We start from the raw sequence: 24,964 nt of genomic DNA on the forward strand, positions 1-24,964 counted from the left end.
GGTTAGGGCTCCTCCAGTTGTGTCCAGGGCACATGCCTGGAACTGATGTTAGGCCCATTGCCCATGCAAAGTGGAGGTCCAGCACCAGTTTCAGGCTACTTTGCGAATTTGGACTGCGAATGACCACAGCGCAGCATGCGTCGTAAGTTATAAGTTTTTTTTTTACTTTTCTTATTGTGGAGCCAGGAGGAGCAGGAGTGCTCCTCCCAGCTGCACATTAACACCGCGGGCCACTGCCAGCCAACACTCACACCACCCACCCGCCGCCCCTCCTCCCTCCCACCCCACGATTGCCTCCCCCCTCCCTGGACTCTCCCGAGACCCTCGACCGGCGTTCTAGGAAGCCGATCGTGCTGCCTCCATGTGATGGGCGAGCTGCCTCCGGGAGCGCGAATAGCTTGACGACAGTATCCTAACGAGGCTAGCAGAGAAATCTGCCGTGGTGCTGCCACCAGCCTCATTGGGCACGTACAGCATGCGTTGCATCGGGATCGCGCTCCAATTCGGGCACATTCCAATTTCTAAGCCACTGAATCCCAAAGGAAATCAATGCAACATCATTGGCCACCTAAGTTAAGGGCAGCCAATGGCATCAACCCAGCCGTCAGTGGCTGCTTTTCATCCACAATTAAAATGCACATCCGGCCAAGACTAAAGCAATATCTAGATACTACCGACTGGCCATAAACAATATGGAGACAGTTGTGCTAAACCACTAAGTGCCCAGCAGGGAGAGAGTAAGGCTGAAAGTACTTCCTTTTTCCCCCGATTGACAGGTAACAGAAAGTAAAAGGCCTATCACATTTGATATTTATGGAGATGTTTAGCCACTCGAAGTAATGCTATCTATTGCAGATCACCACACAGCTTTGCCATTAGGATGAGATGTTCAAGTGTGTATGCCCCAGACGTTATAATGTCTGACACTGTGTTCTCTCTATCCTTTTGAGTGGCTTTGCTGCATCACACTACACTGGATCTGATCACAGTCGACAGGTAGTTATTCCAGTTGAGTTACAGCTACCGTTAAACTACTGTTTAGTTCAATTGAGAAAAACTGGTGTTGAAATGGAAGGTTCCCCTCTGTCAAGACATTCCAAACCCAGCAGACTTTCCATATCTAAGCAGTCACCACCACTCCCTTTCAAACATTTTCACAAAGATAACTCACTTGTCCAATCAAATTTTGGGGAAGAAAATAATCCGGTATATTTCCCTTTAAAAGGCTCACTTACCGCACTCTCAGAAACTGCAAACTAACTTATTTGGATGATGGTTTAATGACTGATGGGAGCAGTAAACTCCAGCAATATAAACGATGGTTTTACATAAGTATTTATGGTCAATTATAGCATCCATACTCACCCATTCAGTTTAACAATTAACAAGCAATCACAGTTTTATGCTCAACACTCTGCTCAGGACTCAATGCCGAGACCTGAGAGAGGACTTTCCCCATGTCATTCTTCCTCCCTGTCCCTTTTCCCACTACCATCAACTTCGTCCTCTTTCTCAGATGTTGAAGTCTGTTGACCATTCTGCAAAGCAGCCACTTGCAACTTGATTGAAGACATGGGCTTCCCTTGCCTCAGGTGACTTATGACATTGCACTGGGATTCATTGAAACATGTAGCAGTGTCACAGTTGAGGGTTCCTTGCAGGAAAATGCTAGTGGCAAAGATTTACTCAATGGGTCAGGTGGTGTTCTGATAAGATAGCAAAGTACTGCGGATGCTGGAAATTCGAAATAACAACAGAAGACGCTGGAAAAACTCAGCAGGCCTGCTGAGTTTTTCCAGCATCTTCTGTTGTTATTTCGGTGTTCTGATAAGGCTCGGTATCTAAGTCAATCTGGATCATACCTGTTCTGGAGCCAAAACAACTACTTCAGGCCAGTGAGGGTTCCGAGATCTTGAGTAGTAATCAGAGACCCAGACAGTCTGATCACTGACCGATAATCAACTCTGACTCAGAGCCCAATCCATGTGTTGGGACAATTTACAACCAAAGCTGGAAGATGTTACATAGGATCCAGAGGCCCTCTGACATCTTCTCCTTGTTGATGCAAGCCAACACCGATTGTCAAATGTGGGAGAATCACAGTAGGTCCAAATGTTGTAACCGGTTAATCAAGGCGAAAAGTCTTGTTAAAGTGGGATTTCTGCATGCCACACTTGCATATAAGCCTTTCACAGTTGGAAATATAGAGGAAAAACAGGACTATAGAAATGGTTGCGTTAAAACAGAAACTGCAATTAAGTGAGTTGGCTGTACTTCAAATTCATTCCATCTTGTATTTTTGCTTTTCAATTATTCTTGTACGTTATCCAGAATGGATTGCGCATCCTCCACAGTATTACAGGTCTGATTGAGACCAAACTCATTTCACTCGAGACTTCTGTCAACTGTCTCAGGCAGGCATCTTCCACACCCCATTAGTGTGGCATACCTCTGATACTAGGATCCAACAGGCAAAAGAACAGCACTCAGAAACACACTGCACTGGCCAGTCCCTGTTAACAGAAAATATACAGCATCTGAAAGAGAAAAGATGGGTTAATATTTCAAGTGAAGACCCTTGATCTGATAACGGGTTCTACCCAAAATACTAACTCATTGTTTCTCCATCAGATGCCGACAGGGCTGCTGTGTATTCCCAGCACTTTGTTTTTATTAGATTTTCAGCATTCTCAGTTTTTTTATTTTTATCACGACCCAGTCCCAAGCCACTTCTTCATTTCATTTAATACAAGTATTGAATACTACAGCTGCAAAATTGAAATCCAGGGTTCAATAGTGTTAAAACAGAACTTCAGTCTCATCTGCTGAAGCCTAGACACACTCAATTCACAGCGGAGAGCAGCTTGGTCATATCTCCACCACACCAACCTAATTTGAAACGCAGAGCATTTTATTTGCTATGTGCTGAAATGTAACTTCCTAAACAATCACCTGTCCAGTTATTCCTGACATCTGTTGCGGCCACCTGCTCAAATCATGTCAGGCAGTTAAGTTGTACTTAACTAGTTAGTGCATTTGGCTAAGGCAGTAGTTTCGATCAGTATCTTGCACCCTCCAGAGACCAGCTTTCAAATCTGGTCAAAAAAAAGGAAATGGATTTTCTTTCACAGACAAGCTGTTGCGAATCACAATTGAATTCGATTCTGGCTTCTTCAACCTGGCCTACCGTGGGTGTCTGTCCTCAATTGAAAATTTAATTCTGTTTCAAGTGTCCTGGACTCAGAGCATTGTTCATCAGTATGTTTACTGATGCCATTTCATTAACAACATGTCAACACAATCCCCGTGGAATTAAAAAAAAAAAAATCCTAAAATAGACAGTCTTGCACTTTCTCAACAAAAGTTATAGCAAATATTCCAGTAGGATTGTCTTCAAGTAGTTCAGTTCCTTTAAATCTGAAACCCTGAGGGCTCTTTGATGGCTCAACACATTTAATAAGTGGCCGAGCCATACAACGACAACAGCACCTTTAAGGTAGAAAAATGCCTCCAGCTGCTTAACAGAAGCAGAATGAGAAAAAAGGATACTGAGTCAAAAAAGGAGATATTATGAGGAGAGGTGGGTTTTAAGGATGGTTTGAAAGGAGAAGACGGAAGTATGGCGGTGGAGGAGCAGAAGGGTTTAGGGAGGCAATTCCAGATTGTGGGTACTGGATGGCTGAAGGCATGGCCGCCCAACAGAACAGCAAATGGATGCGGTCACAAACTCGTTTTGGGGTTGAATAGGTACTGAGACTGCGAACAGTCAGATTCAGTTTCATACAGTGGCTGAGGAGGGGGCTGGAATTGGTGGCTGGGGTCGAGGACAATGGAAGAGATTGCAGCTCATGAAAGACTAAACATCGGACAAACAGCTTGACAGCACAAGAGGCAGTTAAGGGGGTCCAGAGAGGTGGTGAAGTAGTAGTGCTGGGTGGTATCAGTGTACACATGGAAGCTGACCCCATATCTGCCGATGATGTCGCCAAGTGGCAGCATTTCGATAATGAAGAGCAGGGCGAAAGATAATGGTGAAGGGGTTGGAAGAGAAGGCATTTCCAGAGATGTTCTTTCTGCGATTGGATAGATAAGAGTAGAACCAAACAACAGATCGTCCCACTGAACTGGACAACAGAGAGAGCCGTTGGAAGAGGGTGGTGTGGTCGACTGTGCCAAAAGCTGCAGGAAGGTGGAGGAGGATGAGGAGGGATAATGTACGACTGTCACAATCACAGAGAATGCCATCAGTGACTTTGATTTGGACTGTTTCGGTGCTGTGGCAGGGGCAGAAACCAGACTACAGAGATACAGACCAGGAAGGTTCCAGGTTCAATGCCTGAGTATCTGCTGAGCTCTCAGATGTCTACCTGGGTAGCAGTAAGGGCACCATCAGTGGTCCCAGAATTCCTGAATTAGGGGGGGAATTTCATCCAGAATTACTGCTCTTGATCGCCATCTAGTGTCTCTCGGAAGTGCACATATGGAGGGGAAAATAGAAGCTATTCCCAATGATGAGTGCCGACTGAAACTCACTGTTCCTACTCAGACATAAATGATGACCAATTGGTTAAGTACTAGAGGGCAACCAGCACAAGAACCAAAGTTCAGCAAGGAGTCAAAGCCTTTAGAAGAGGAAGTAAGGGAAGAAAATTGCTAACAGAAAAGAAACAACTTCTTAAAAATCTGATATAAAAAATGTGAACAGGATAATTTTGTAAATTTGATCATCAAATCTTTTATAACTGTTATTCTTAGCAGTAATTGCAAATTAAACTGCACAACCCTGAAACATACCAGTGAGAAATTAAACAGAGGTAAAAAAAAATGTATTTTCACTTATAAAAAATGAATAAAATCAAAATAGTCCATTTTATAATTCCCCAGTTGAAGATTGCAGAGATTGCGATTGGAATATGATGTGACTATATATTTTAAGTTATTTCAAAAATTGACGTTAATGGCACTATGTCTCACAAAATGAATGGCATGTCACTAGCTCCACCCTTTCAGGCTGAATTAGAAGTCCCTCACTAAATCCCACCAGTTCCAATATGCATTGCAAGATGCTTTCCCCCTCTAGGGGCATTCAGACAGGCGCTGCAACCTTAAAAGCTGGTACTTACTGTCTGTGCTTTTAGTTTGTGATTGCCAACATCCTCCAGGGCCTGCGACAGCTGTTCCTGAAAAAGAAAAGAAAAAGAAAATCCATCAGCATCACTACAGTCCCATTATAGTGAGGGAAACCAAGAATCACGAATATCAGCCAAGCGTTAGCTGAGGAAAATAATTTCAAGTAGGGTTTTCGCCTCAAACTTTGACAACTGCATTATAAACTAAGCTGGAGCTTTTGATACAATACAAAATCATCCTGCCTCGGTGGAGTTTGGATCATTTTAAATATTCTTTCACTCCATCGTTGAACCCTCTAGTTATCGTATGTCACAGTATAGAACCTGATGAACAAAATCCTCAACAGCTGTTCAAGCTCCAGACCCTTCATTGACTATCAAGCGCTTTGAGACATCCTGAGGTGGTGAAAGGCGCTATTTAAATTCAAGTCTATCTATATGTCTATAACGCAGAAAATAATCAGGTCCCAGGCAGGGAGGAGCCAGCTTGCTGGGTTTATCAATAAGCAGCTATTAAAACACTATGGGCCAGATTGTGCAGTACAAATAATGGTGAGGCTAACAGTGCTCACCATTATTAAAAGTGTAAATTGGACAGCAACTTCCAGCGACTGCACATGCGCAGTTAAACATGGAAATCAGGACGTTGCTCTCCGAGTTGCCCTGCTGCTCTAGAAGCTTTGCTATAAAAGTATCTTGCTGTGGCTTATGTGATAGATACTAAACACGCCAGAAAAAGTTGGGCTTGTCCATTGCAGTGTAAGTAAATTATTAGCAGCATGTTAAGTCTTAATTACTGCCAAACAACCTCTCTGGCACTGAAAACTAACTTTTATAAATGTTGAGTCTCATGCCTTCAGATTTTAATTATTGTTGGAGGTTTTAAAAAATAAATTAATTAACTTTTTAAAAACTTTTTCTGTCTCTTATCTCTCTCTTAATCCAATCTTTCTTTCCTTCTCTTTATTTTGCTTTCTGTACATGATTTGACATTGAATTAATGATAAAAACAAGAGGCTTTTGCTAAAGCACAGAGGTAAGTAGCACAGAGTCCAGTTCTACATAGTACTGCTTCTACAGAGTACTAATCTCAGGAATTTGGTGAGGTGAGGGAATCCGGTGAGGGGAGGGTAAGAGGTGCTGCTTGATACATAAAAAAATATATAAACAACTAGGGTTAAATCAAGACTGTGGGCTAAATTACAGCAAAGACCTAAAGCATATACCTAAATGTAATAAATTAAACAAGTTTATTACCTAGATTAAAAACTTAATAGACAATTCAGTATTTCAAAACTTGAAAACCTAATTAGTTAAGTAAAGTACAATTGAGATGGCAGGGTAGGTGATGTGATGCAGCTGTAGCATGTGGGAGCTGGCGGACCCCAGTGTGATCCACAGCAACCACATCTGCAGTAAGTGTCTGCAGCTCGAGCAACTTCGGCTCAGGGTTGATGAGCTGGAGTCCGAGCTTCGGACACTGCGACATATCAGGGAGGGAGAAAGTTACCTGGACGCTTTGTTCCAGGAGGCAGTTACACCCCTTAGGTTAAATACTTCAGATTTGGTCCGTGGTCAGGGACAGGAGGGTGTGACTACAAGTGAGGCAGGTATGGGGATCCAGAAGGTAGCATTGGAGGAGCATCAGCCCTTGCACTTGTCCAACAGGTACGAGGTTCTTGCAGCCTGTGTGGGCGAGAGCAGGGACTGCAGGGAGGATGAGCAAACTGACCACAGCACCGTGTTACAGGGGACCATTCAAGTTGGGGGAGCAAAATGGTGTGTAGTAGTGATAGGGGAGAGTATGGTTAGGGGGATAGATACTGTTCCCTGCAGCTGAGACCGTGAGTCCCAAAGGCTGTGTTGCCTGCCCGGTGCCTTGGGTAAGGACATCTCCTCGGGGCTGGAGAGGAACTTGGTGTGGGAGGGTAAGGATCCAGTTGTCGTGGTCCACGCAGGTACCAATGACATAGGTAGGACTAAGAAAGAGGTTCTGCTCAGGGAGTATGAGCAGCCAGGGGCTAAATTAAAAAGAACAAAAGTAATAATCTCCAGATTACTACCTAAACCACAAGCAAATTGGCATAGGGTCAATAAGATCAAAGAGTTGAATGCATGGCTCAAGGATTGGTGCGAGAGAAATGGGTTTTGATTCATGGGGCACTGGCACCAGTACTGGGGAAATAGGGAGCTGTTCCTTTGGGACAGGCTTCACTTGAACTGTGCTGGGACCAGTCATAGAGTCATTGGGGGAAAAATTGGGTTGTTTTGCGACTCCCGTTAGCGCACTAAGCGCCGCCACAACTAGCGCCCGGGCATGGCGCTGCCCACGCAATTCTGTGGGAGGTTAGCAACGGCGCTAACTGGTAGCACCCCGTGGCGCTGCAGGCGATGACGTCATCGGCGTGCGCAGCGTCCCGGCCGCGATCTTCGGGAGCTCCCCCCCGACTTACTGCCGGACGCTACGTTTGACGGGGCCAGGAGGACCTACCTGCGGCCGGGGAGGCGCAATTTAAAGGCAAGGTGCGGGGCGGCCATTTTTGTTGCTGGCCGCTTGCCAGCACCTGCCTGCGCTCCCGTCCCCAGCGTCCCCCGCGGAGTGCCAGCTGCGCTCAAGAGCCTGGTACTTCTCTTGAGTGCCGGGCTCTTTTACTGGCACTCCCAATCCCTGGGGGGCCCAGCTGGGCCCCAGGTCGCGCTGCGCAAGGCCCCTCCCCTTTAAGAAGGGGAGGAAGGCCTGCAATACTGCGGCGTGACGTGCCGCAGTGCTGCAATATTGACTTGCAGCGCCCCAAGAGGGATGTGGGGTGCTTCCAGTAGTGCCCCACATCCCTCTTGGGGCGCAACCACTCAATTTCCGGCACGGGGGGTGCTAATTAGGCCATTCGGCCCATCGAGTCCATGCCAGCTCTCTGCAGAGCAATCCAGTCAGTCCCATTCCCCCGCTCTATCCCTGTAGCCCTGCAAGTTTATTTCCCTCAAGTGCCTATCCAGTCTCCCCTTGAAAACATTGAGCGTCTCCGATTCCACCACTTCCGTCGGCAGTGAATTCCAGGTCATCACCACTCTCTGCGTAAAAAAGCTTTTCCTCACATCCCCCCTAAATCTCTTGCCCAAATCTGCGTCCCCTAGTCATTGTACCATCAACTCGTGGGAACAGCCTTTCCCCGTCTAGCCTATCCAAACCCGTCATAATCTTGTACACCTCTATCAAATCACCCCTCAACCTCCTTTGCTCTAGTGAAAATAAATCCAGCTTCTCCAACCTGTCCTTGTAGCTAAGATCCCCCATCCCCGGAACCATTCTGGTAAATCTCCTCTGCACCCTCTCAAGGGCCTTCACATCCTTCCTAAAGTGTGGTGACCAGAACTGGATGCAATACGCCAGTTGTGGCCTAACCAGTGCTTTATAATGATTCAGCAGAACTTCTCTACTTTTGTAATCAATACCTCTATTTATGAAGCCCAAGATCCCATATGCTTTGCTAACCACTCTCTCAATATGTCCTGCCACCTTCAGGGACCTATGCACATTAACTGCCAGGTCCCTCTGTCCCTGCACACTCTTTAAAACTGTGCCATTTAGTGTATATTGCCTCTCCCTGTTCCTTCTGCCAAAATGCATCACCTCACACTTCTCTGTGTTAAATTCCATCTGCCACTTGTCTGCCCATTCTGCTAGCCTTTCTAGACCAGTGTCCTGGCGAATTGAATAACTAGGGTTGTCGACGGTCGGCAGCGAATTCCAGGTCATCACCACTCTCTGCGTAAAAAAGCTTTTCCTCACATCCCCCACTAAATAGTCGGGGGGGTGGGGGGAGGGTTCATGTGAGGGGAATCTTAGAAAGTTAAAGAGAAAGGACAAGGCAATAGTGCAGGGTAGCTATAGGGGTAATGATAACCAGAGTGCAATAGGAAGGGACAGAGCGTACAAGCATAAGAGTGCACCAGTAAATAGAGTCAGAGTAGGGAAACATGGTAAAAAGACAAAATGAAAGGCTCTTTATCTGAATGCACGCAGCATTCGTAACAAGATAGGTGAATTAATGGCACAAATAGGAATAAATGGGTATGATCTGATAGCCATTACAGAGATGTGGTTGCAAGGTGACCAAGGCTGGGAACTGAAAACTCAGGGGTATTTGACATTTCGGAAGGATAGGCAGAAAGGAAAAGGAGGTGGGGTAGCTCTGTTCATTAAGGATGAGATCAGTACAGTAGTTAGAAATGATCTAGGCACGGAAGATCAAGATGTAGAATCAGTTTGGGTGGAGATAAGAAATAATAAGGGAAAGAAGTCATTGGTGGGAGTAGTCTATAGACCCCTAACAGTAGCTACACTGTAGGACAGAGTATAAATCAAGAAATAATGAGGGCTTGTAAGAAAGGTACTGCAATAATCGTGGGCGATTTTAATCTTCATATAGATTGGACAAATCAAATTCGCAAAGGTAGCCTTGAGGACGAGTTCAGGAGAGTGTATTCAGGACAGTTTCTTAGAACAATACGTTGTGGAACCAACCAGGGAACAGGCTATTTTAGATCTGGTAATGTGTAATGAGACAGGAATAATTAATGATCTCATAGTAAAGGATCCTCTCGGGAAGAGTGATCATAACATGATAGAATTTCACATTCAGTTTGAGGGTGAGAAACTTGGGTCTGAAACTAGTGTCTTAAACTTAAATAAAGGCAATTACAAAGGTATGAAGACAGAGTTTGCTGAAGTAGACTGGGAAAATAGATTATAAGGCAAGATGGTAGATAAGCAATGGCAGACTTTTAAGGAGATATATCATAACTCTCAACAAAGATATATTCTAGTGAAAAAGACTCTATGAAAAGGATGAACCATTAACTAAGGAAGTTAAGGAGGCTATCAAATTGAAAGAAAAGGCATACAATGTTGCGAAGATTAGCGGTAGGCCAGAAGATTGGGAAATTTTTAGAAACATGCAAAGGATGACTTAAAAAAACAATAGAGGGAGAAAATAGATTATGAGAGTAAACTCGCAAGAAATATAAAAACAGACAGCAAGAGCTTCTACAAGTATATAAAAAGGAAGAGAATAGCTAAAGTAAACATTGGTCCCTTATTCAATTTCAATTTTATTTGTCACGTAACCAAATACAACAAGTGAAATCCAGTCAGTAAAATGCTTTTTTCTTAACAAGCCGAGCGCACCAAGCAGCAAAGGACACTTAGCTGCCTGGTACGCACGGAGCCCGCAAGGACGGCAGCCATCTTCATCGGCGCCATGGATGAGACTGGGGAATTAATAATGGGAAACAAGGAAATGGCAGAGACTTTGAACAAATATTTTATATAGGTCTTCATGGTAGAAGACACTAAAAGCATCCCAATAATAGTGGAAAATCAAGGGGCAAAAGGGAGGGAGGAACTTAAAGCAATCACTGGAGAAAAAGTACCAGACAAACTAATGGGACTAAAGGCTGACAAGTCCCCTGGACCTGAAGGCCTGCATCCTAGGGTTTTAAAAGAAGTGGCTGCAGAGATAGTGGATGCATTGGTTGTAATCTTCCAAAATTCCCTAGACTCTGAAAAGGCCCCAGTGGATTGGAAAACCGCAAATGTAACGCCCCTATTCAAGAAAGGAGGGAGACAGAAAGCAGAAAACTATAGGCCACTGAGCTTAACATCTGTCATTGGGAAAATGCTGGAATCCATTATTAAGGAAGTAGTAGCAGGACATTTAGAAAATCATAATGCAATCAAGCTGAGTCAACATGGTTTTATGAACGGGAAATCATGTTTGACAAATTTATTGGAGTTCTTTGAGGATGTAATGAGCAGGGTAGAAAAAGGGGAATACAGGAAACTTTGGTTTATCCGGAGGTTAACTGTCCGGACTGCTCGAGCCACCGGCAAAAATCAGGAGCCGTTTCGTTAGGTTGTTTTTCTTTTCGTTGCTTTTCTTTCACCAGTCAGGCTCTGCAAGGTCTCGTTGAAGCTGTTGCTAAGCTACAGAGACACTTGCAAGATACGGCCGACTGTTTAGAAGCTGTTGCTAAGCAACAGGGTTTGTTGCCAGATACGGAGCTCAAAATCTCCGTATGTTTCAACGTTAGCGCTGGTTTGTCCGGCAGTTTTGATGGGACGGCAACAGCTCAGTCCCGTCGGTGCCGGATAGCACAAAGTTTCCAACAACAGAAAATGCTGGAAAAACTCAGCAGACCAGGCAACATCCGTGGAGAGAGAAATAGAGTCAACGTTTCAGGTCGAAACCCTTTGTCAAGACTGAAAAAGCACAGGAAATGAAACAGATTAAGAGGCCAGTTTGGGGGCTGGGAAATGGGGATGAGAGAACAAAAGCGAAGTGAAGAGACAGTAAGAGGTATTCAAAACGAGACGAGATGGTGATAGGACTAGTGGAGAGACAAAAGGGGAACCAGTAGATGTTGTGTATTTGGATTTCCAAAAGGCATTCGATAAGGTGCCACATAAAAGGCACAAGATAAGAACTCACAGTGTTGGGGTAATATATTAGCATGGCTAGAGGATTGGCTAACTAACAGAAAACAGAGAGTTGGGATAAATGGGTCATTTTCAGGTTGGCAAACTGTAACTAGTGGGGTGCCACAGGGATCAGTGCTGGGGCCTCAACTATTTACAATCTATATTAATGACTTGGATGAAGGGACCGAGTGTACAGTAGCCAAATTTGCTGACGATACAAAGATAGGAGGGAAAGCAAGGTGTGACGTGGACACAGAGTCTGCAAAGGGATAAAGATAGGTTAACTGAGTGGGCAAAAATTTGGTACATGGAGTATAATATGGGAAAATGTGAGATTATCCACTTTGGTAGGAAGAATAGAAAAGCGAAATATTATTTAAATGGAGAGAGATTACAGAATTTTGGACTACAGAGGGATCTGAGTGTCCTCGTACACGAAACACAAAAAGTTAGCATGTCGGTACAGCAAGTAATTAGGAAGGCAAATGGAATATTGCTCTTTATTGCAAGGGGGATGGAGTATAAAAGTAGGGAAGTCTTGTTACAACTGTGCAGGGCGTTGGTGAGACCACACCTAGAGTACTGCTCCAGAACTAGCCGCGCCTCTAACCAAGCTGTTCCAGTACAGCTACAACACTGGCATCTATCAGACAATGTGCAAAACTGCACAGGTATGTCCTGTCCACAAAAAGCAGGACGAATTGAATCCGGCCAATTACCGCGCCATCAGTCTACTCTCAATCATCAGCAAAGTGATAGAAAGTGTCATCGAGAGTGCTATCAAGCGGCACTTACTCACCAATAACCTGCTCACTGATGCTCAGTTTGGGTTCCGCAAGGACTACTCGGCTCCAGACCTCATTACAGCCTTGGTCCAAACATGGACGAAAGAGCTGAATTCCAGAACGAGGTGAAAGTGACTGCCCTCAACATCAAGGCAGCATTTGATCGAGTGTGGCATCAAGGAGGACTAGTAAAATTGAAGTCAATGGGAATCAGGGGGGAAACTCTCCACTGGCTGAAGTCATACCTAGCACAAAGGAAGATGGTTGTGGTGGTTGGAGGTTAATCATCAAAGCCATCATTGCAGGAGTTCCTCAGGGCAGTGTCCTAGGCCCAACCATCTTCAGCTGCTTCATCAATGACCTTCAACATAAGGTCAGAAATGGGGATGTTCGCTGATGACTGCACTGTGTTCAGTGCCATTTGCAACTCCTCAGATAATGAAGCAGTCCATGCCCGCATGCAACAAGACCTGGATGACATTCAGGCTTGGGCTGTTAAGTGGCAGGTAACATTCGTGCCACAGAAGTGCCAGGTAATGACTATTTCCAACAAGCGAGAGTCTAACCACCACCCCATGACATTCAACGGAATTACCATCGCCTAACCCTCCACCATCAACATCATCCTGGGGAGTCACCATTGACCAGAAACTTAACTGGACCAGCCACATAAATACTGTGGCAACAAGAACAGGTCAGAGGTTAGGTATTCTGCGGCGAGTGTCTCACCTCCTGACTCCCCAAAGCCTTTCCACCATCTACAAGGCACAAGTAAGGAGTGTAATGGAATATTCTCCACTTGCCTGGATGAGTGCCACTCCAACAACTCTCGAAGCTCGACACCATCCAAGACAAAGCAGCCCGCTTGATTGGCACCCCATCCACCACCTTAAACATTCACTCCCTCCACCACCGGTGTACCGTGGCTGCAGTGTGTGCCATCTGCAAGATGCACTGCAGCAACTCGCCAAGGCTTCTTCGGGAGCACCTCCCAAACCCGCAACCTCTACCACCTAGAAGGACAAGTGCAGCAGGCGCATGGGACCACTACCACCTCCAAGTTCCCCATCAAGTCACACAACATCCTGACTTGGAAGTACATCGCTGTTCCTGACTTGGAAGTACATCGCCATTCCTTCATCGCTGGGTCAAAATCCTGGAACTCCCTCTCTAACAGCACTGTGGGAGTACCTTCACCACATGGACTGCAGCAATTCAAGGCAGTGGCTCACCACCACCTTCAAGGGCAATTGGGATGGGCAATAAATGCTAGCCTTGCCAGCGACACCCACATCTCATGAACAAATAATTAAAAAAAGTTTTGGTCTCCTTATTTAAGGAGGGATATACTTGCATTGGAGGCAGTTCAGAGAAGGTTCACTAGGCTGATTCCTGGGATGAAGGAGTTGTCTTATGAGGAAAGGTTGAGCCTATATTCACTGGAGTTTAGAAGAATGACAGGTGATCTTATTGAAACATATAAGATTCTGAGGGGGCTTGACAGGGCAGATACTGAGAGGATGTTTCCCCTCGTGGGAGAATCTAGAACTAGGGGGCATAGTTTCAGAATAGGGGGTCGCCCATTTAAGATGGAGATGAGGAGGAATTTCTTCTCTCAGAGGGTCGTGAATCTTTTGAATACTCTACCCGAGAGAGCTGTGGTGGCTGAGTCATTGAATATATTCAAGGCTGAGATAGACAGATTTTTGAACTACAGGGCATTCGATTCAAGGGGAACAGGCAGAAAAGTGGAGTTGAGGCCAAGATCAGATCAGCCATGATCTTACTGAATGGCGGAGCAGGCTCAAGGGGCCGAATGGCCTACTCCTGCTCCTATTTCTTATGTCTTATTATTCTAACTGACACTTCCTGGCTCAGACTCTGCACTCGTCATTAACGATTCTTCAATCTGATTGGTTACGGAGCTACACAGTTGCTTACCCTGTTCACACAGGTCCCAGATCCCAAATAGAGGGCGCTGTGCCAAAATGGCTTTCTAATTACTGTATAATAACTTCCAGTGCAAAATCCCATCAAAAGTCTGTGGGCAAGTCCAAATGTAATGAATGGCTGACACCGTTCGTTCACTGCTGAAAGCAAAATCCGGCCCATTACTTTTCAGAATCCCTCACAGTGTTCGTGATCCAATGGAATGCTGATCCCTGCAGTTCTCACCAAATGGTCTATGGCTCCTACTGCATAAACTGAAACACATGGAGAACTGATGGATAACGATAAAAACTTCTGACATCTGATTGCTCGTTAGCAGGAACCAATCATGTCATTTGCAAAGACTAATGAGATCACTCAAAACATGGGTTTTTGCACTACTTTTTCACTCTTCAAAGGAGGACAGGGAGTTTCCCCCGGTGTCAGAATAATAGTATCCCCTCAGCCAACATCACTAAGGCAGAATACCTGGTCATTTATCTCATTGCTGTTTGTGAGACCTTGCTGCGTACAAATCGTCTGCCACATTTCCCTACATTACAACAGTGAGCACACTTCAAAAGTACTTCATTGGCTGTAAAGTACTTTGGGATGCTGCAAGGTCGTGAAAGGTGCTAGTTAATGCAAGTTCATTCTTTCTTCCTTTTCATTCAAAACCTGCTCCCACCAAGTTTGCAGCTAAGAAAATGGTAGCGGCCAAGGCTTTACAAGGAATCCCACTGTCAACAACCATTCTTCACGGGCCATTTATATCTTTAAAAGGTTATGCAGCCTTATAAAGTACCTCTTCTTCCCCACCCAATTTTTTTTTTCCTTTACAGAGATACACAATGAGGAGCGGTCATGGAAAATTTCAACATTTCTGGACATCAAGGTTCACAATCCCAACTTTGCTAGTGCTAGTTTGGCAGGGGGATGGGCACCAGGATGTCGCATTAGAAAGGAGAAACAAAGTGCACAAAGGATGGGGAGAGACAGATAGCACTAGAGTAAGAAATAGAAAGGTATTAGGTGGGGTCAGATTAAGAGAGAACATAAGAAGGTCTAAGACAGGTTTACAGTGCATGTGTGTAAATGCACGAAGCGTGGTAAATAAGGTTGGTGAGCTGCACGTGCAAATAGACACATGGGAATATGATGTCGTGGCGATAACGAAGACCTGGCTCAAAAAAGAGCAGGATTGGGTTTTAAATATTTCTGGATATAAGATGTTCAGGAAAGATAGGGAAGGAAAGAAAGGAGGTGGGGTTGCAGTATTGATTTCGAAAACGTTACAGTGCTAGAGAGAGAGGGTGTCCTGGAGGGATCAACGACAGAATCTATTTGGTTAGAGTTAAGAAATAATAGAGGTGCCATTACACTACTAGGTGTATTCTATAGGCCATCAACTAGTGGGAAAGATATAGAGGAGCAAATTTGCAGGGACATTACAGAGAGGTGCAAGTAGAAGTAATAATGCAGGACTTCAATTATCCTAATAAAGACTGGGATAATAATAGTGTAAAGGGCAGAGATGGGAAAGAATCTCAAGTGTGTTCAGGAGAACTTTCTTGATCAGTACATTTCCGGCCCAACAAGGAAGGAGGCATTGCTGGATCTGGTTCTGGGGAATGAGGTAGGTTAAGTGGAGCAAGTGTCAGTTGGGGAACATTTAGGGAACAGTGACCATAGTATCATAAGGTTTAGATTAGCTATGGAAAAGTACAGGGAGCAATCTAGAGTAAAAATACTTAACTGGAGGAAGGCAAATTTCAGTGGGTTGAGAACGGATCTGGCCCGGGTAAACTGGAATCAAAGATTGGCAGGTAAAACTGTAATCGAACAATGGGCTGCCTTTAAAGAGATGGTTTGGTACAGTTGAGGTACAGTCCCACAAGGGGCAAAGGTAGGGCAACTAAAACCAGTGCTCCCTGGATGACGAAAGAGATAGAGAGATGAAGCAGAAAAAGGGCAAGTATGACAGATGTCAGGTTGAGAATACAAGTGAGAATCAGGCTGAATATAGAAAGTTCAGAGGGGAAATGAAAAAGAAAATAAGAGGGCAGAGAGAGAGTGAGAATATACATTGGCAGCCAACATAAAAGGGAATTTAAAAAATGCTCTATAGGCATATAAATAATAAACAGGTAAGAGGAGGGGTGGGGCCGATTAGGGACCAAAAAGGAGACCTATGCATGGAGGCAGAGGGCATGGCTGACGTACTATGAGTACTTTGCATCTGTCTCCACCAAGGAAGAAGATGCTGCCAAAGTCATAGTGAAAGAGGAAATAGTGGAGTTACTGGATGAGATAATGGCCCAGAAATTCGTGGCTCCACGGGTGAGTACGCACGGGGTACTCACCCGTAGGCCCAACGGAAGTGCTGGTTTCGTGCATGTGCGGGAAACCGGAACTTCCATTCCCTTAAAGGAAGGGGTTCAGAAGTCGAACGCGTGCGCCAGAGGCAGTGCGTGCGCATGGAACTTATGTTTTTTTTGCAGGTTTCTCTGGGAGGGTAAGTCTCCAGGAGTTACACATGTAAAAAGCAGGCGCAAGGCCTGCTTTTAACAAATTAAGTGGTGAATTAATTAAAATTAAAACATTTTTTCGGCAGGTTTATTATTTTTAAATACTTTAAAGAAAGGTAAGTTTATTTTTAGCCCCGTTAGAAAATAACAAATTCTTTCAAAAATTTAAATTATTGTTTAAGTTATTTTATGTAATTTATAGTTATTTTTAAAATGTGATTTTTAAAAAATTTATTTGAAGTTTTAGTGATGTTTTGGGGCTTATAGTATTTATAGTTCTGACAGCTCTTCCTGTCAATTTTATCAATGAAGCATTCCCTGCTACCATTGGCTCTCCATGGCCCACGTGATCCCAGGGGACGCTTCGAACTAACTGCGCCCCTGGGATACGCAAGCACTGCGCGCCGGCAGTTGGAGGCGGCCCAGGATCGGAATCCCACGTGGGCCCACAGCTCAACGGCCGGCGCGCTAGGTAAGTGCAGGTCGGAGGCTTGTACCTGCAGGAAGCCTCCTACCCGAATTTCTGGGCCATAATTGATAAAGAGGAGGTACTAGAAAAGGCTGTCTGAACTTAAACTTGATAAGTCACCAGGACAGGATGGGATCTAGAGACGTCTTTTGTCTCCACTAGTCCTATCACCATCTCGTCTCGTTTTGAATACCTCTTAATGTCTCTTCTCTTTTGTTCTCTCCCAGCCTGGCCTCTTAATCTATTAAATTTCCTGTGCTTCTTTAGTCTTGACAAAGGGTTTTCATCCGAAATGTTGACTCTATTTTCTCTCCACGGATGTTGCCTGGCCTGCTGAGTTTTTCCAGCATTTTCTGTTATTTGGGATCATCCTCGGATGCTGAGGGAGGTTAAGGAGGAAATAGCGGAGGTACTCGCCATAATCTTCCAATCCTCCATTGATACGGGGGTGGTGCCAGAGGACTGGAGAATTGCAAATGTTACACCATTGTTCAATAAAGGGTGCAAGGATAAACCCAGCAGCTACAGGCCTGTCAGTTCAACCTCGGTAGTGGGGAAGCTTTTGGAAACTATAATCAGGGACAAAGTTGACAGTGACTTGGACAAGTGTAGATTAATTAAGGAAAGCCAGCACGGATTTGTTAAAGGCAAATCGTGTTTAACTAAGTTGATCGAGTTTTTTGATGAGCTAACAGAGGGTTGATGACGGCAATGCAGTTGACGTAGTGTACAAGGACTTCCAAAAGGCATTTGATAAAGTGCCACATAATAGGCTTACCAGCAAAGTTGAAGTCCATGGAATAAAAGGGAAAGTAGTAGCATGGATATGAAATTGGCTAAGTGGCAAGGAACAGAGTAGTGGCAAACGGTTGTTTCTCAGACTGCAGGAAGGCATACAGTGGTGTTCCCCAGGGGTCAGTACAAGGACCACTGCTTTTCTTGATGTATATTAATGACTTGGACTTCGGAGTACAGGGCACAATTTCAAAATTTGCAGATGACTTGGAGGGCTAGTGAACAGTGAGGAGGATAGTTATAGACTTCAAGAAGACATAGACAGGCTGGTGAAATGGGCGGACACGTGGCAGATGAAATTTAACTGAGAAAAGTGCAAAGTGATACATTTTGGAAGGAAGAACGAGGAGAAGAAATATAAATTAAGGGTACAATCCTAAAGGGGGTGCATGAGCAGAGACACCTGGGGGATATGTGCACAAATCGTTGAAGGTGGCAGGGCAGGTTGAGAAAGTGGTTAAAAAAGCACACAGTATCCTGCGCTTCATAAATAGAGGCATAGGGTACAAAAGCAAGGAAGTTAATGGCCCAGAAATTCGGGTCTCCACGGGTGAGTACGCATGGGGTACTCACCTGTAAACCCAATGGAAGTGCCGGTTTCGTGCATGCACTGCGCATGCGCGGGAAACTGGCACTTCCGATCCTCTGAACGAAGTGGTTCAGAGGTCGAACGCATGCGCGGGAGAGGCTGCGCGTGCGCATCGAACTTAGGTTTTTTTTGCAGGTTTTCCTGGGAGGGTAAGTCTCCAGAAGTCAGGCATGTAAAAAGCAGGCATAAGGCCTGCTTTTTACAAGGTAAGTGGTGAATTAATTAAAATTAAAACACTTTTTTCCACAGGTTTATTATTTTTAAATACTTTAAAGCAAGGTAAGTTTATTTTTAGCCCCATTAGAAAATAAAATTATTTTTTTCAAAAATTTAAATTGTTTAATATAGTTATTTCAAGTAATTTGTAGTTTATTTCAAAAATGAGATTTAAAAAAAAATTTATTTGAAGATTTAGTGCTGTTTTGGGGCCGTAGTATTTATAAGTCTTGACAGCTCTTCCTGTCAATCTTATGAATGGAGCATTCCCTGCTCCGATTGGCTCCCCATGGCCCACGAGATCCCAGGGGACGCATCGAACTAACTGCGCCCCTGGGATACGCAAGCACTGCGCGCCGGCAGTTGGACCAGGCCCTGGATCAGAATCCCACGCGGGCCCACAGCTCAACGGCCGGCGCGCAAGGTAAGTGCAGATCGGGGGCTTGCACCCACGGAAAGCCCCCGACCCGAATTTTTGGGCCATTATGAACCTTTATAAAACACTGGTTCAGCCTCAACTGGAGTATTGTGTCCAATTCTGGGCACCGCACTTTAGGAAGGATGTGAATGCCTTAGAGAGGGTACAGAAAAGATTTACAAGAATGAATCCAGGGATGAGGGACTTCAGTTACGTGGATAGACTGGAGAAGCTGGGGTTGTTCTCCTTATAGCAGAGAAATTCGAGAGGAGATTTGATAGAGGTGGTCAAAATCATGAGGGGTCTGGACAGAGTAGATAGAGAGAAACTGTTCCCATTGGCAGATTTGAGAACCAGAGGACACAGATTTAAGGTGATTGGCAGAAGAACCAAAGGCGACATGAGGAAAAACTTTTTTTACGTAGGATCTGGAATGCACTGCCTGAAAGGGTGCTGGAGGTAGACTCAATCGTGGCTTTCAAAAGGGAATTGGATAAGTACCGGAGGTGAAAAAATTTGCAGGGCTACAGGGAAAGGGCAGGGGAGTGGGACAAGCTGAAGTGTTCTTGCAGAGAGCCGGCACAGGCTCGACAGGCCAAATGGCCTCCTTCTGTGCTGTAACCATTCTATGATTCTAAATTATGAAGAAACTCTGCCTTGAAGAGGAAAGTTTATGCCCGACCACTACATTTTGTTCCATAAAATGTTATGTGCAATTCGAAACTTAATTTACATTAAATTTTGGCTTTTAGATATCCTCACCAAAGGGCAACAGTAAATGAGATAATTTAAGGAAAAACTGAAAACCTTGTATTGTGACCGAACCGGAAGAGTACCAACTCGTTTAGAGTAATGAAGATCATGCACAAATGTTTTGCATTAAAGCAAGATTTCCCATGAACGAAGTGCAAAATTTTAATGCTGCACGTATTTATAAAAGAAACATATTGACTTTCAAGCTTATGAATTCAAGTACATTTTAAATACAGGAAACTTTCGATTAACCGGCCCCAAAATAACCGGAACACACTATCCACCGGCAAAATTCAGGAGTCGGTTCAGGTAACTTTTTTTTTTTTTACTTTGTTACTTTTTTTTACTCCATTTGTTGCTGTGCAAGGGTGTAGCTGAAGCTGTTGCCAAGCTACAAAGACGCTTGCAACTTCTGCCGATTGTTTTTGTTGCGTCCGTGTATAATAAGACACAGACTGCGGAGAACGGTACAACAGGTGTTTACTCAACGTGGCTCACACTGCAACTGATCTGTACAGATTACTACTCAGTGCTATACACAGGTGTGGTCACTGCCAGTACTACAGTATACATGAGCTGTAAAAGATAGTTCCCCGCTTAAAAGGTATATACATTACAATTCCTCCCCTTTTAGATTAACAGTACCATAACACTCATTTAACAATTAAATATCAAACTAATTACAATTAACACTTTTAACATGCAACATTAGCTGAAAATAGTCTATTTCTATATTTAGTCTTTGGGGAGGCTTCCTGATCCTTTCTGGATAGCGCCTTTCCCGAGTGTCTTGCTCCTAGTGCGGAGGCGATTCTGGCCCCGTCGTCGGTTGGTTCATCAGCTTCCGATACTACTGTTTCTGGGGTAGATGCGACCTGTACGTCGGGTTCATCACCAGGTACGTATGGGCGAGGCATAGGGTTGACTTGTTCCTGTGACTCTAGGATCTGGTCAGCATGGCGTCTCACGATGCTCTCCCCAACGTCCACTGTGTACATTAGTGGGCCCTGCCGTGTGCATATCGTTCCTGGCTGCCATTTTTCTGTTCGGTAGTCGCGGGCCAAGACTGGTTGCCCTACATTGAAGCTCCTTGTTGGCTTCTCATGGATGTGCTGGAATTGCTTACTCTCAACATCTCTTCGTACGTTTGGTCTGAGCAAATCCAGGCAAGATCTTAACCTTCGGTTAAAGAACATCATGGCCGGGGCCTGGTTGGTGACTGCATGTGTCGCATTCCGGTAGGCGAACAGGAAATTGTCCACCTTGTGCTGCAGTGGAATGTTGTCATTGTACATAGCCTTTATTGCCTTCTTAAAGGTTTGTACGAACCTCTCAGCCAATCCATTTGTGGCTGGATGATACGGGGCGGATGTGTAATGCCTTACCCCATTCTTTTTCAAGAACCTCCGGAACTCTTCGGACACAAACTGTGGTCTGTTGTCGGAGCAAATCTGTTCTGGCAAGCCATTCCTGGCAAAAATGGTCCGTAGGACTGCAATAGTTTTCTCCGTGGTGGTGGAGGACATTTTGATGACCTCAGGCCATTTCGAGTGCGCATCCACAGCTATTAAAAACATTGAGTCCATGAATGGACCAGCAAAATCAATATGCACCCATTGCCATGGAGATGAGGGCCACTCCCATGGGTGTAGAGGGGCCTGTGGTGGTGCATTTTGGACTCTCTGGCATCCTGAGCAGCTCTTGGTCAGGTCCTCGATTTGTTTATCGATTCCCGGCCACCACACATAAGCCCTGGCTAGGCTTTTCATTTTTACCCCTCCCAGATGACCCTCATGAAGCTCATTGAGCACTCTATCCCTTAACTTGGGTGGAATTACCACTCGGGATCCACACATCAAGGTCCCCCGGCACACTAACAGCTGTTCTCTCCTTGTCGAGAATGCTGGCAACAGTGAGTCGCCATGTGCTGGCCATCCCTTCACATTCAAATCATATACCCGAGACAGTGTCGCGTCATTTCGGGTTTCCTTTTCGATACAAGCGTTAGTAGGTATTCAACTTTAGTCGAATGGAATATTTCGACAGGATCCACTGCTGGTGCTTCCTCCGCAGTAGGCAGTGGCAGGCGTGATAGCCCATCAGCATTTCCATGCTGTTTCGTGCCCTTATATTCAATCTCATAGTGGTGCGCCCCTAGAAAAAGTGACCATCTTTGTAGTCGTTGCGCAGTCATCACCGGAACGCCCTTCTTCGGATTAAAAATGGAGACAAGAGGCTGGTGATCAGTCAGCAAGGTGAATTTCTGCCCGTGCAGATAGTGATTGAACTTTTTCACTCCCCACACTAGGCTGAGGGCCTCCCTGTCAATCTGGGCGTAGTTACGCTCGGCTGAGGTTAGTGATCGTGACGCAAAGGCTATTGGCCTCTCTGAGCCATCCGAGAATTTGTGCAAATGCACCGCTCCAATGCCGTAGGGTGACGCATCACATGCCAACCGAATTGGTAATGCTGGGTTGTAATGGGCCAATACCTCTTTCGATGTGATTAGTGTTTTGCTCTTCTGGAAAGCTCGTCTACATTCGTCACTCCACTTCCATGGCACCCCAGTTTGCAGTAGGGTGTTCAGTGGGTGTAGTATTGTAGACAAATTTGGCAAGAACTTATGGTAGTAGTTTACCAGCCCAAGGAACGACCTCAGTTGTGACACATTTTCCAGTGCTGGAGCCTTGACTACTGCCTCAATCTTCTCTGGGGACTTATGTAACCCCTCTTTATCGATAACGTGGCCACAATACGAGATCTGTTTTCTAAAAAACTCGCATTTGGGGCGGTTAGCTCGGAGCCCATATTCTTGCAATCTAGTGAGCACCTGCTCCAGGTTGGCAAGGTGATCACTGTCATTTTCGCCCGTGACCAGGATGTCGTCCAAATAACACTGGGTTCCTGGGATCCCTTGCAGGACCTGTTCCATTGCCCTCTGCCAAATAGCCGGAGCTGATGCTACCCCGAATACCAGCCGGTTGTATTGGTAGAGACCTTTATGGGTGTTGATTGTGAGGTATTTTTTTGATGCTTCTTCTACCTCCATTTGCAGATACGCCTGGGCCAGATCAACCTTAGTGAAGCGTTTCCCTCCAGCTAGCGAGGCGAAAATATCTTCAATCCGCGGAAGTGGATATTGTACGGTGTGAAGGACTGGGTTCACTGTTACCTTAAAGTCCCCACAGATGCGAACCTTCCTTGGTTCCCCAGGCGTGCTGCTCAACGACTTTTTCATCACAGGGACGATGGGTGTAGCCCACTCGCTCCAGTCTACCTTGGACAGTACACCTGAACGTTCCAGGCTCTCCAGCTCTGCTTCGACGGCTGGGTGGATCACATAAGGTACCGGTCTGGCCTTAAAAAAATTTGGGCTTGCGTTTTCTTCAATTTTAATCGTCGCTGTCATGCCTTTTAGTGTTCCGAGTCCTTGCTGGAACACTTCTTTCGCGTCAGTTAGGATCTTTGACAGTCGCCCAGGTGTGAAGTCGTCATCCCTTTTGTCAGCCACAGTCAGTGCCTGTATGGAATGGCAATCCAGTTGTATTTTCCGGATCCATTCACGTCCCAGTAATGGTGGTGCTCCATCTTGCAATACATACAGGTCTAGTTTTGGTGTTTCCTTACCGTTCTATGTAACGGTCACCCTTATTTTTCCTTTGGGGTAGACTTTTTGCCCCGTGTACGTCTTCAAAATAATTTTTGTGTCTCTCAAGGGTATGTGTGAGAATAGCCGCTCGTAGTCCCGTCGGTTTATGACTGTTAGGGCTGATCCTGTGTCCAATTCCATCGTTACCTGGACTCCTGCTATCTTGAGAGTGACCCAAATGGTTCGCTGATCCTCCGTTGTGATCACATTATGTAGTTTCAGACAACTCAGTTCCCTGCTTTCGGAGTCGTTATCACTTTTGTTCGTCTGAACTATTCTCCGTCATCTTATGTACCTTCTTGTACTTTTCTTTGGTAGGTTTCTTATTGCTGGTTTTCTTTCCCGACCTGCAGACTCATGCTATGTGTCCTACTTTTCCACACTGTCTGCACACTTTGTCTTTGAACCAGCAATCATTCTGGTCATGTGTTGTTCTGCCGCAGCGAGAGCACTTCTCTGTTCCATATGACATTTCGTTTGTGCCATATTCTTGCGGTCTCTGTTGTATCTCTGCAGCGCCCCGTGCTGCTGCTTCATATGATACCGCAATGCTGAAAGCCTTTTCCAGCGTAAGGTCCTTTTCAGATAAAAGCCGTTTCTGGGTTCCTTCACTTTGAAGCCCACACACAAACTTGTCCCTTAAGGTATCTGCCAGTCCCGCTCCAAACCGGCAGTGTTTCGATAGCTTGCGCAGTTCTGTTAAATAATCAGCATTGCTTTCATCCTTATGCTGGTTCCGTTTGTGAAACTTGAATCTTTCTGCTATCAGCAGCGGTGTGGGGTTTAAATGTTCCTTTAGTATCGTTACTATGTCTTCAAAACTCTTTTCCATTGGCTTCGTTGGGGTTACTAGATTTCGTAATAAACCATACGTCTTTGCACCCATTAAATTTAACAATACCGACGCTTTCTTGTCATCTGACACCTCATTTGCCTTGCAGTACACCTCTATTCGTTTGACATATGTAGTCCAATCTTCGACTTCATTGTCGAATGCGGTGATACTGCCACTCTTCGGCATTTTGGGTGTGGTTTAAAATGGCGTCTCCCAATGGCTTCAAATGGCGTCTCCCGCTCTTTCCTTCCTCCACCGCTGCTGCCAACGCCGCTCCCGGTGGTTCTCGTGGCAATGGCGGTGCCCTGTAGGTTTCTGCGCGTCTCTCTCTCCCTCTCTCCGACACTGCTCGGCCCCTGAACACCGGCTGTCTCTGTGTCTCTCTCTCTCT

The 24,964-nt window shown here is 45.2% G+C and overlaps 2 protein-coding genes across 3 annotated transcripts in view; one reads left to right on the forward strand and one right to left on the reverse strand.

The window, feature by feature from the left end:
- LOC147110317 (mitotic spindle assembly checkpoint protein MAD1-like) overlaps nt 1–24,964 on the forward strand; it is a 998,542-nt gene that overhangs the window by 106,050 nt on the left and 867,528 nt on the right. The window lies entirely within an intron of this gene.
- LOC147110318 (mitotic spindle assembly checkpoint protein MAD1-like) overlaps nt 5,079–24,964 on the reverse strand; it is a 362,457-nt gene continuing 342,571 nt past the window's right edge. For both annotated transcript variants that reach the window (XM_086000213.1, XM_086000210.1), the window contains one exon: nt 5,079–5,180. In XM_086000213.1, the coding sequence (XP_085856339.1) occupies nt 5,106–5,180 (75 nt within the window). In that variant the 3' untranslated portion in view covers nt 5,079–5,105. The remainder of the gene's footprint in view (nt 5,181–24,964) is intronic.

The sequence above is a fragment of the Somniosus microcephalus genome, chromosome 11 (assembly GCF_052327205.1).
Source record: "Somniosus microcephalus isolate GS21.2 chromosome 11, FLI_Smic_1.0, whole genome shotgun sequence".
NCBI lineage: Eukaryota > Metazoa > Chordata > Chondrichthyes > Squaliformes > Somniosidae > Somniosus > Somniosus microcephalus.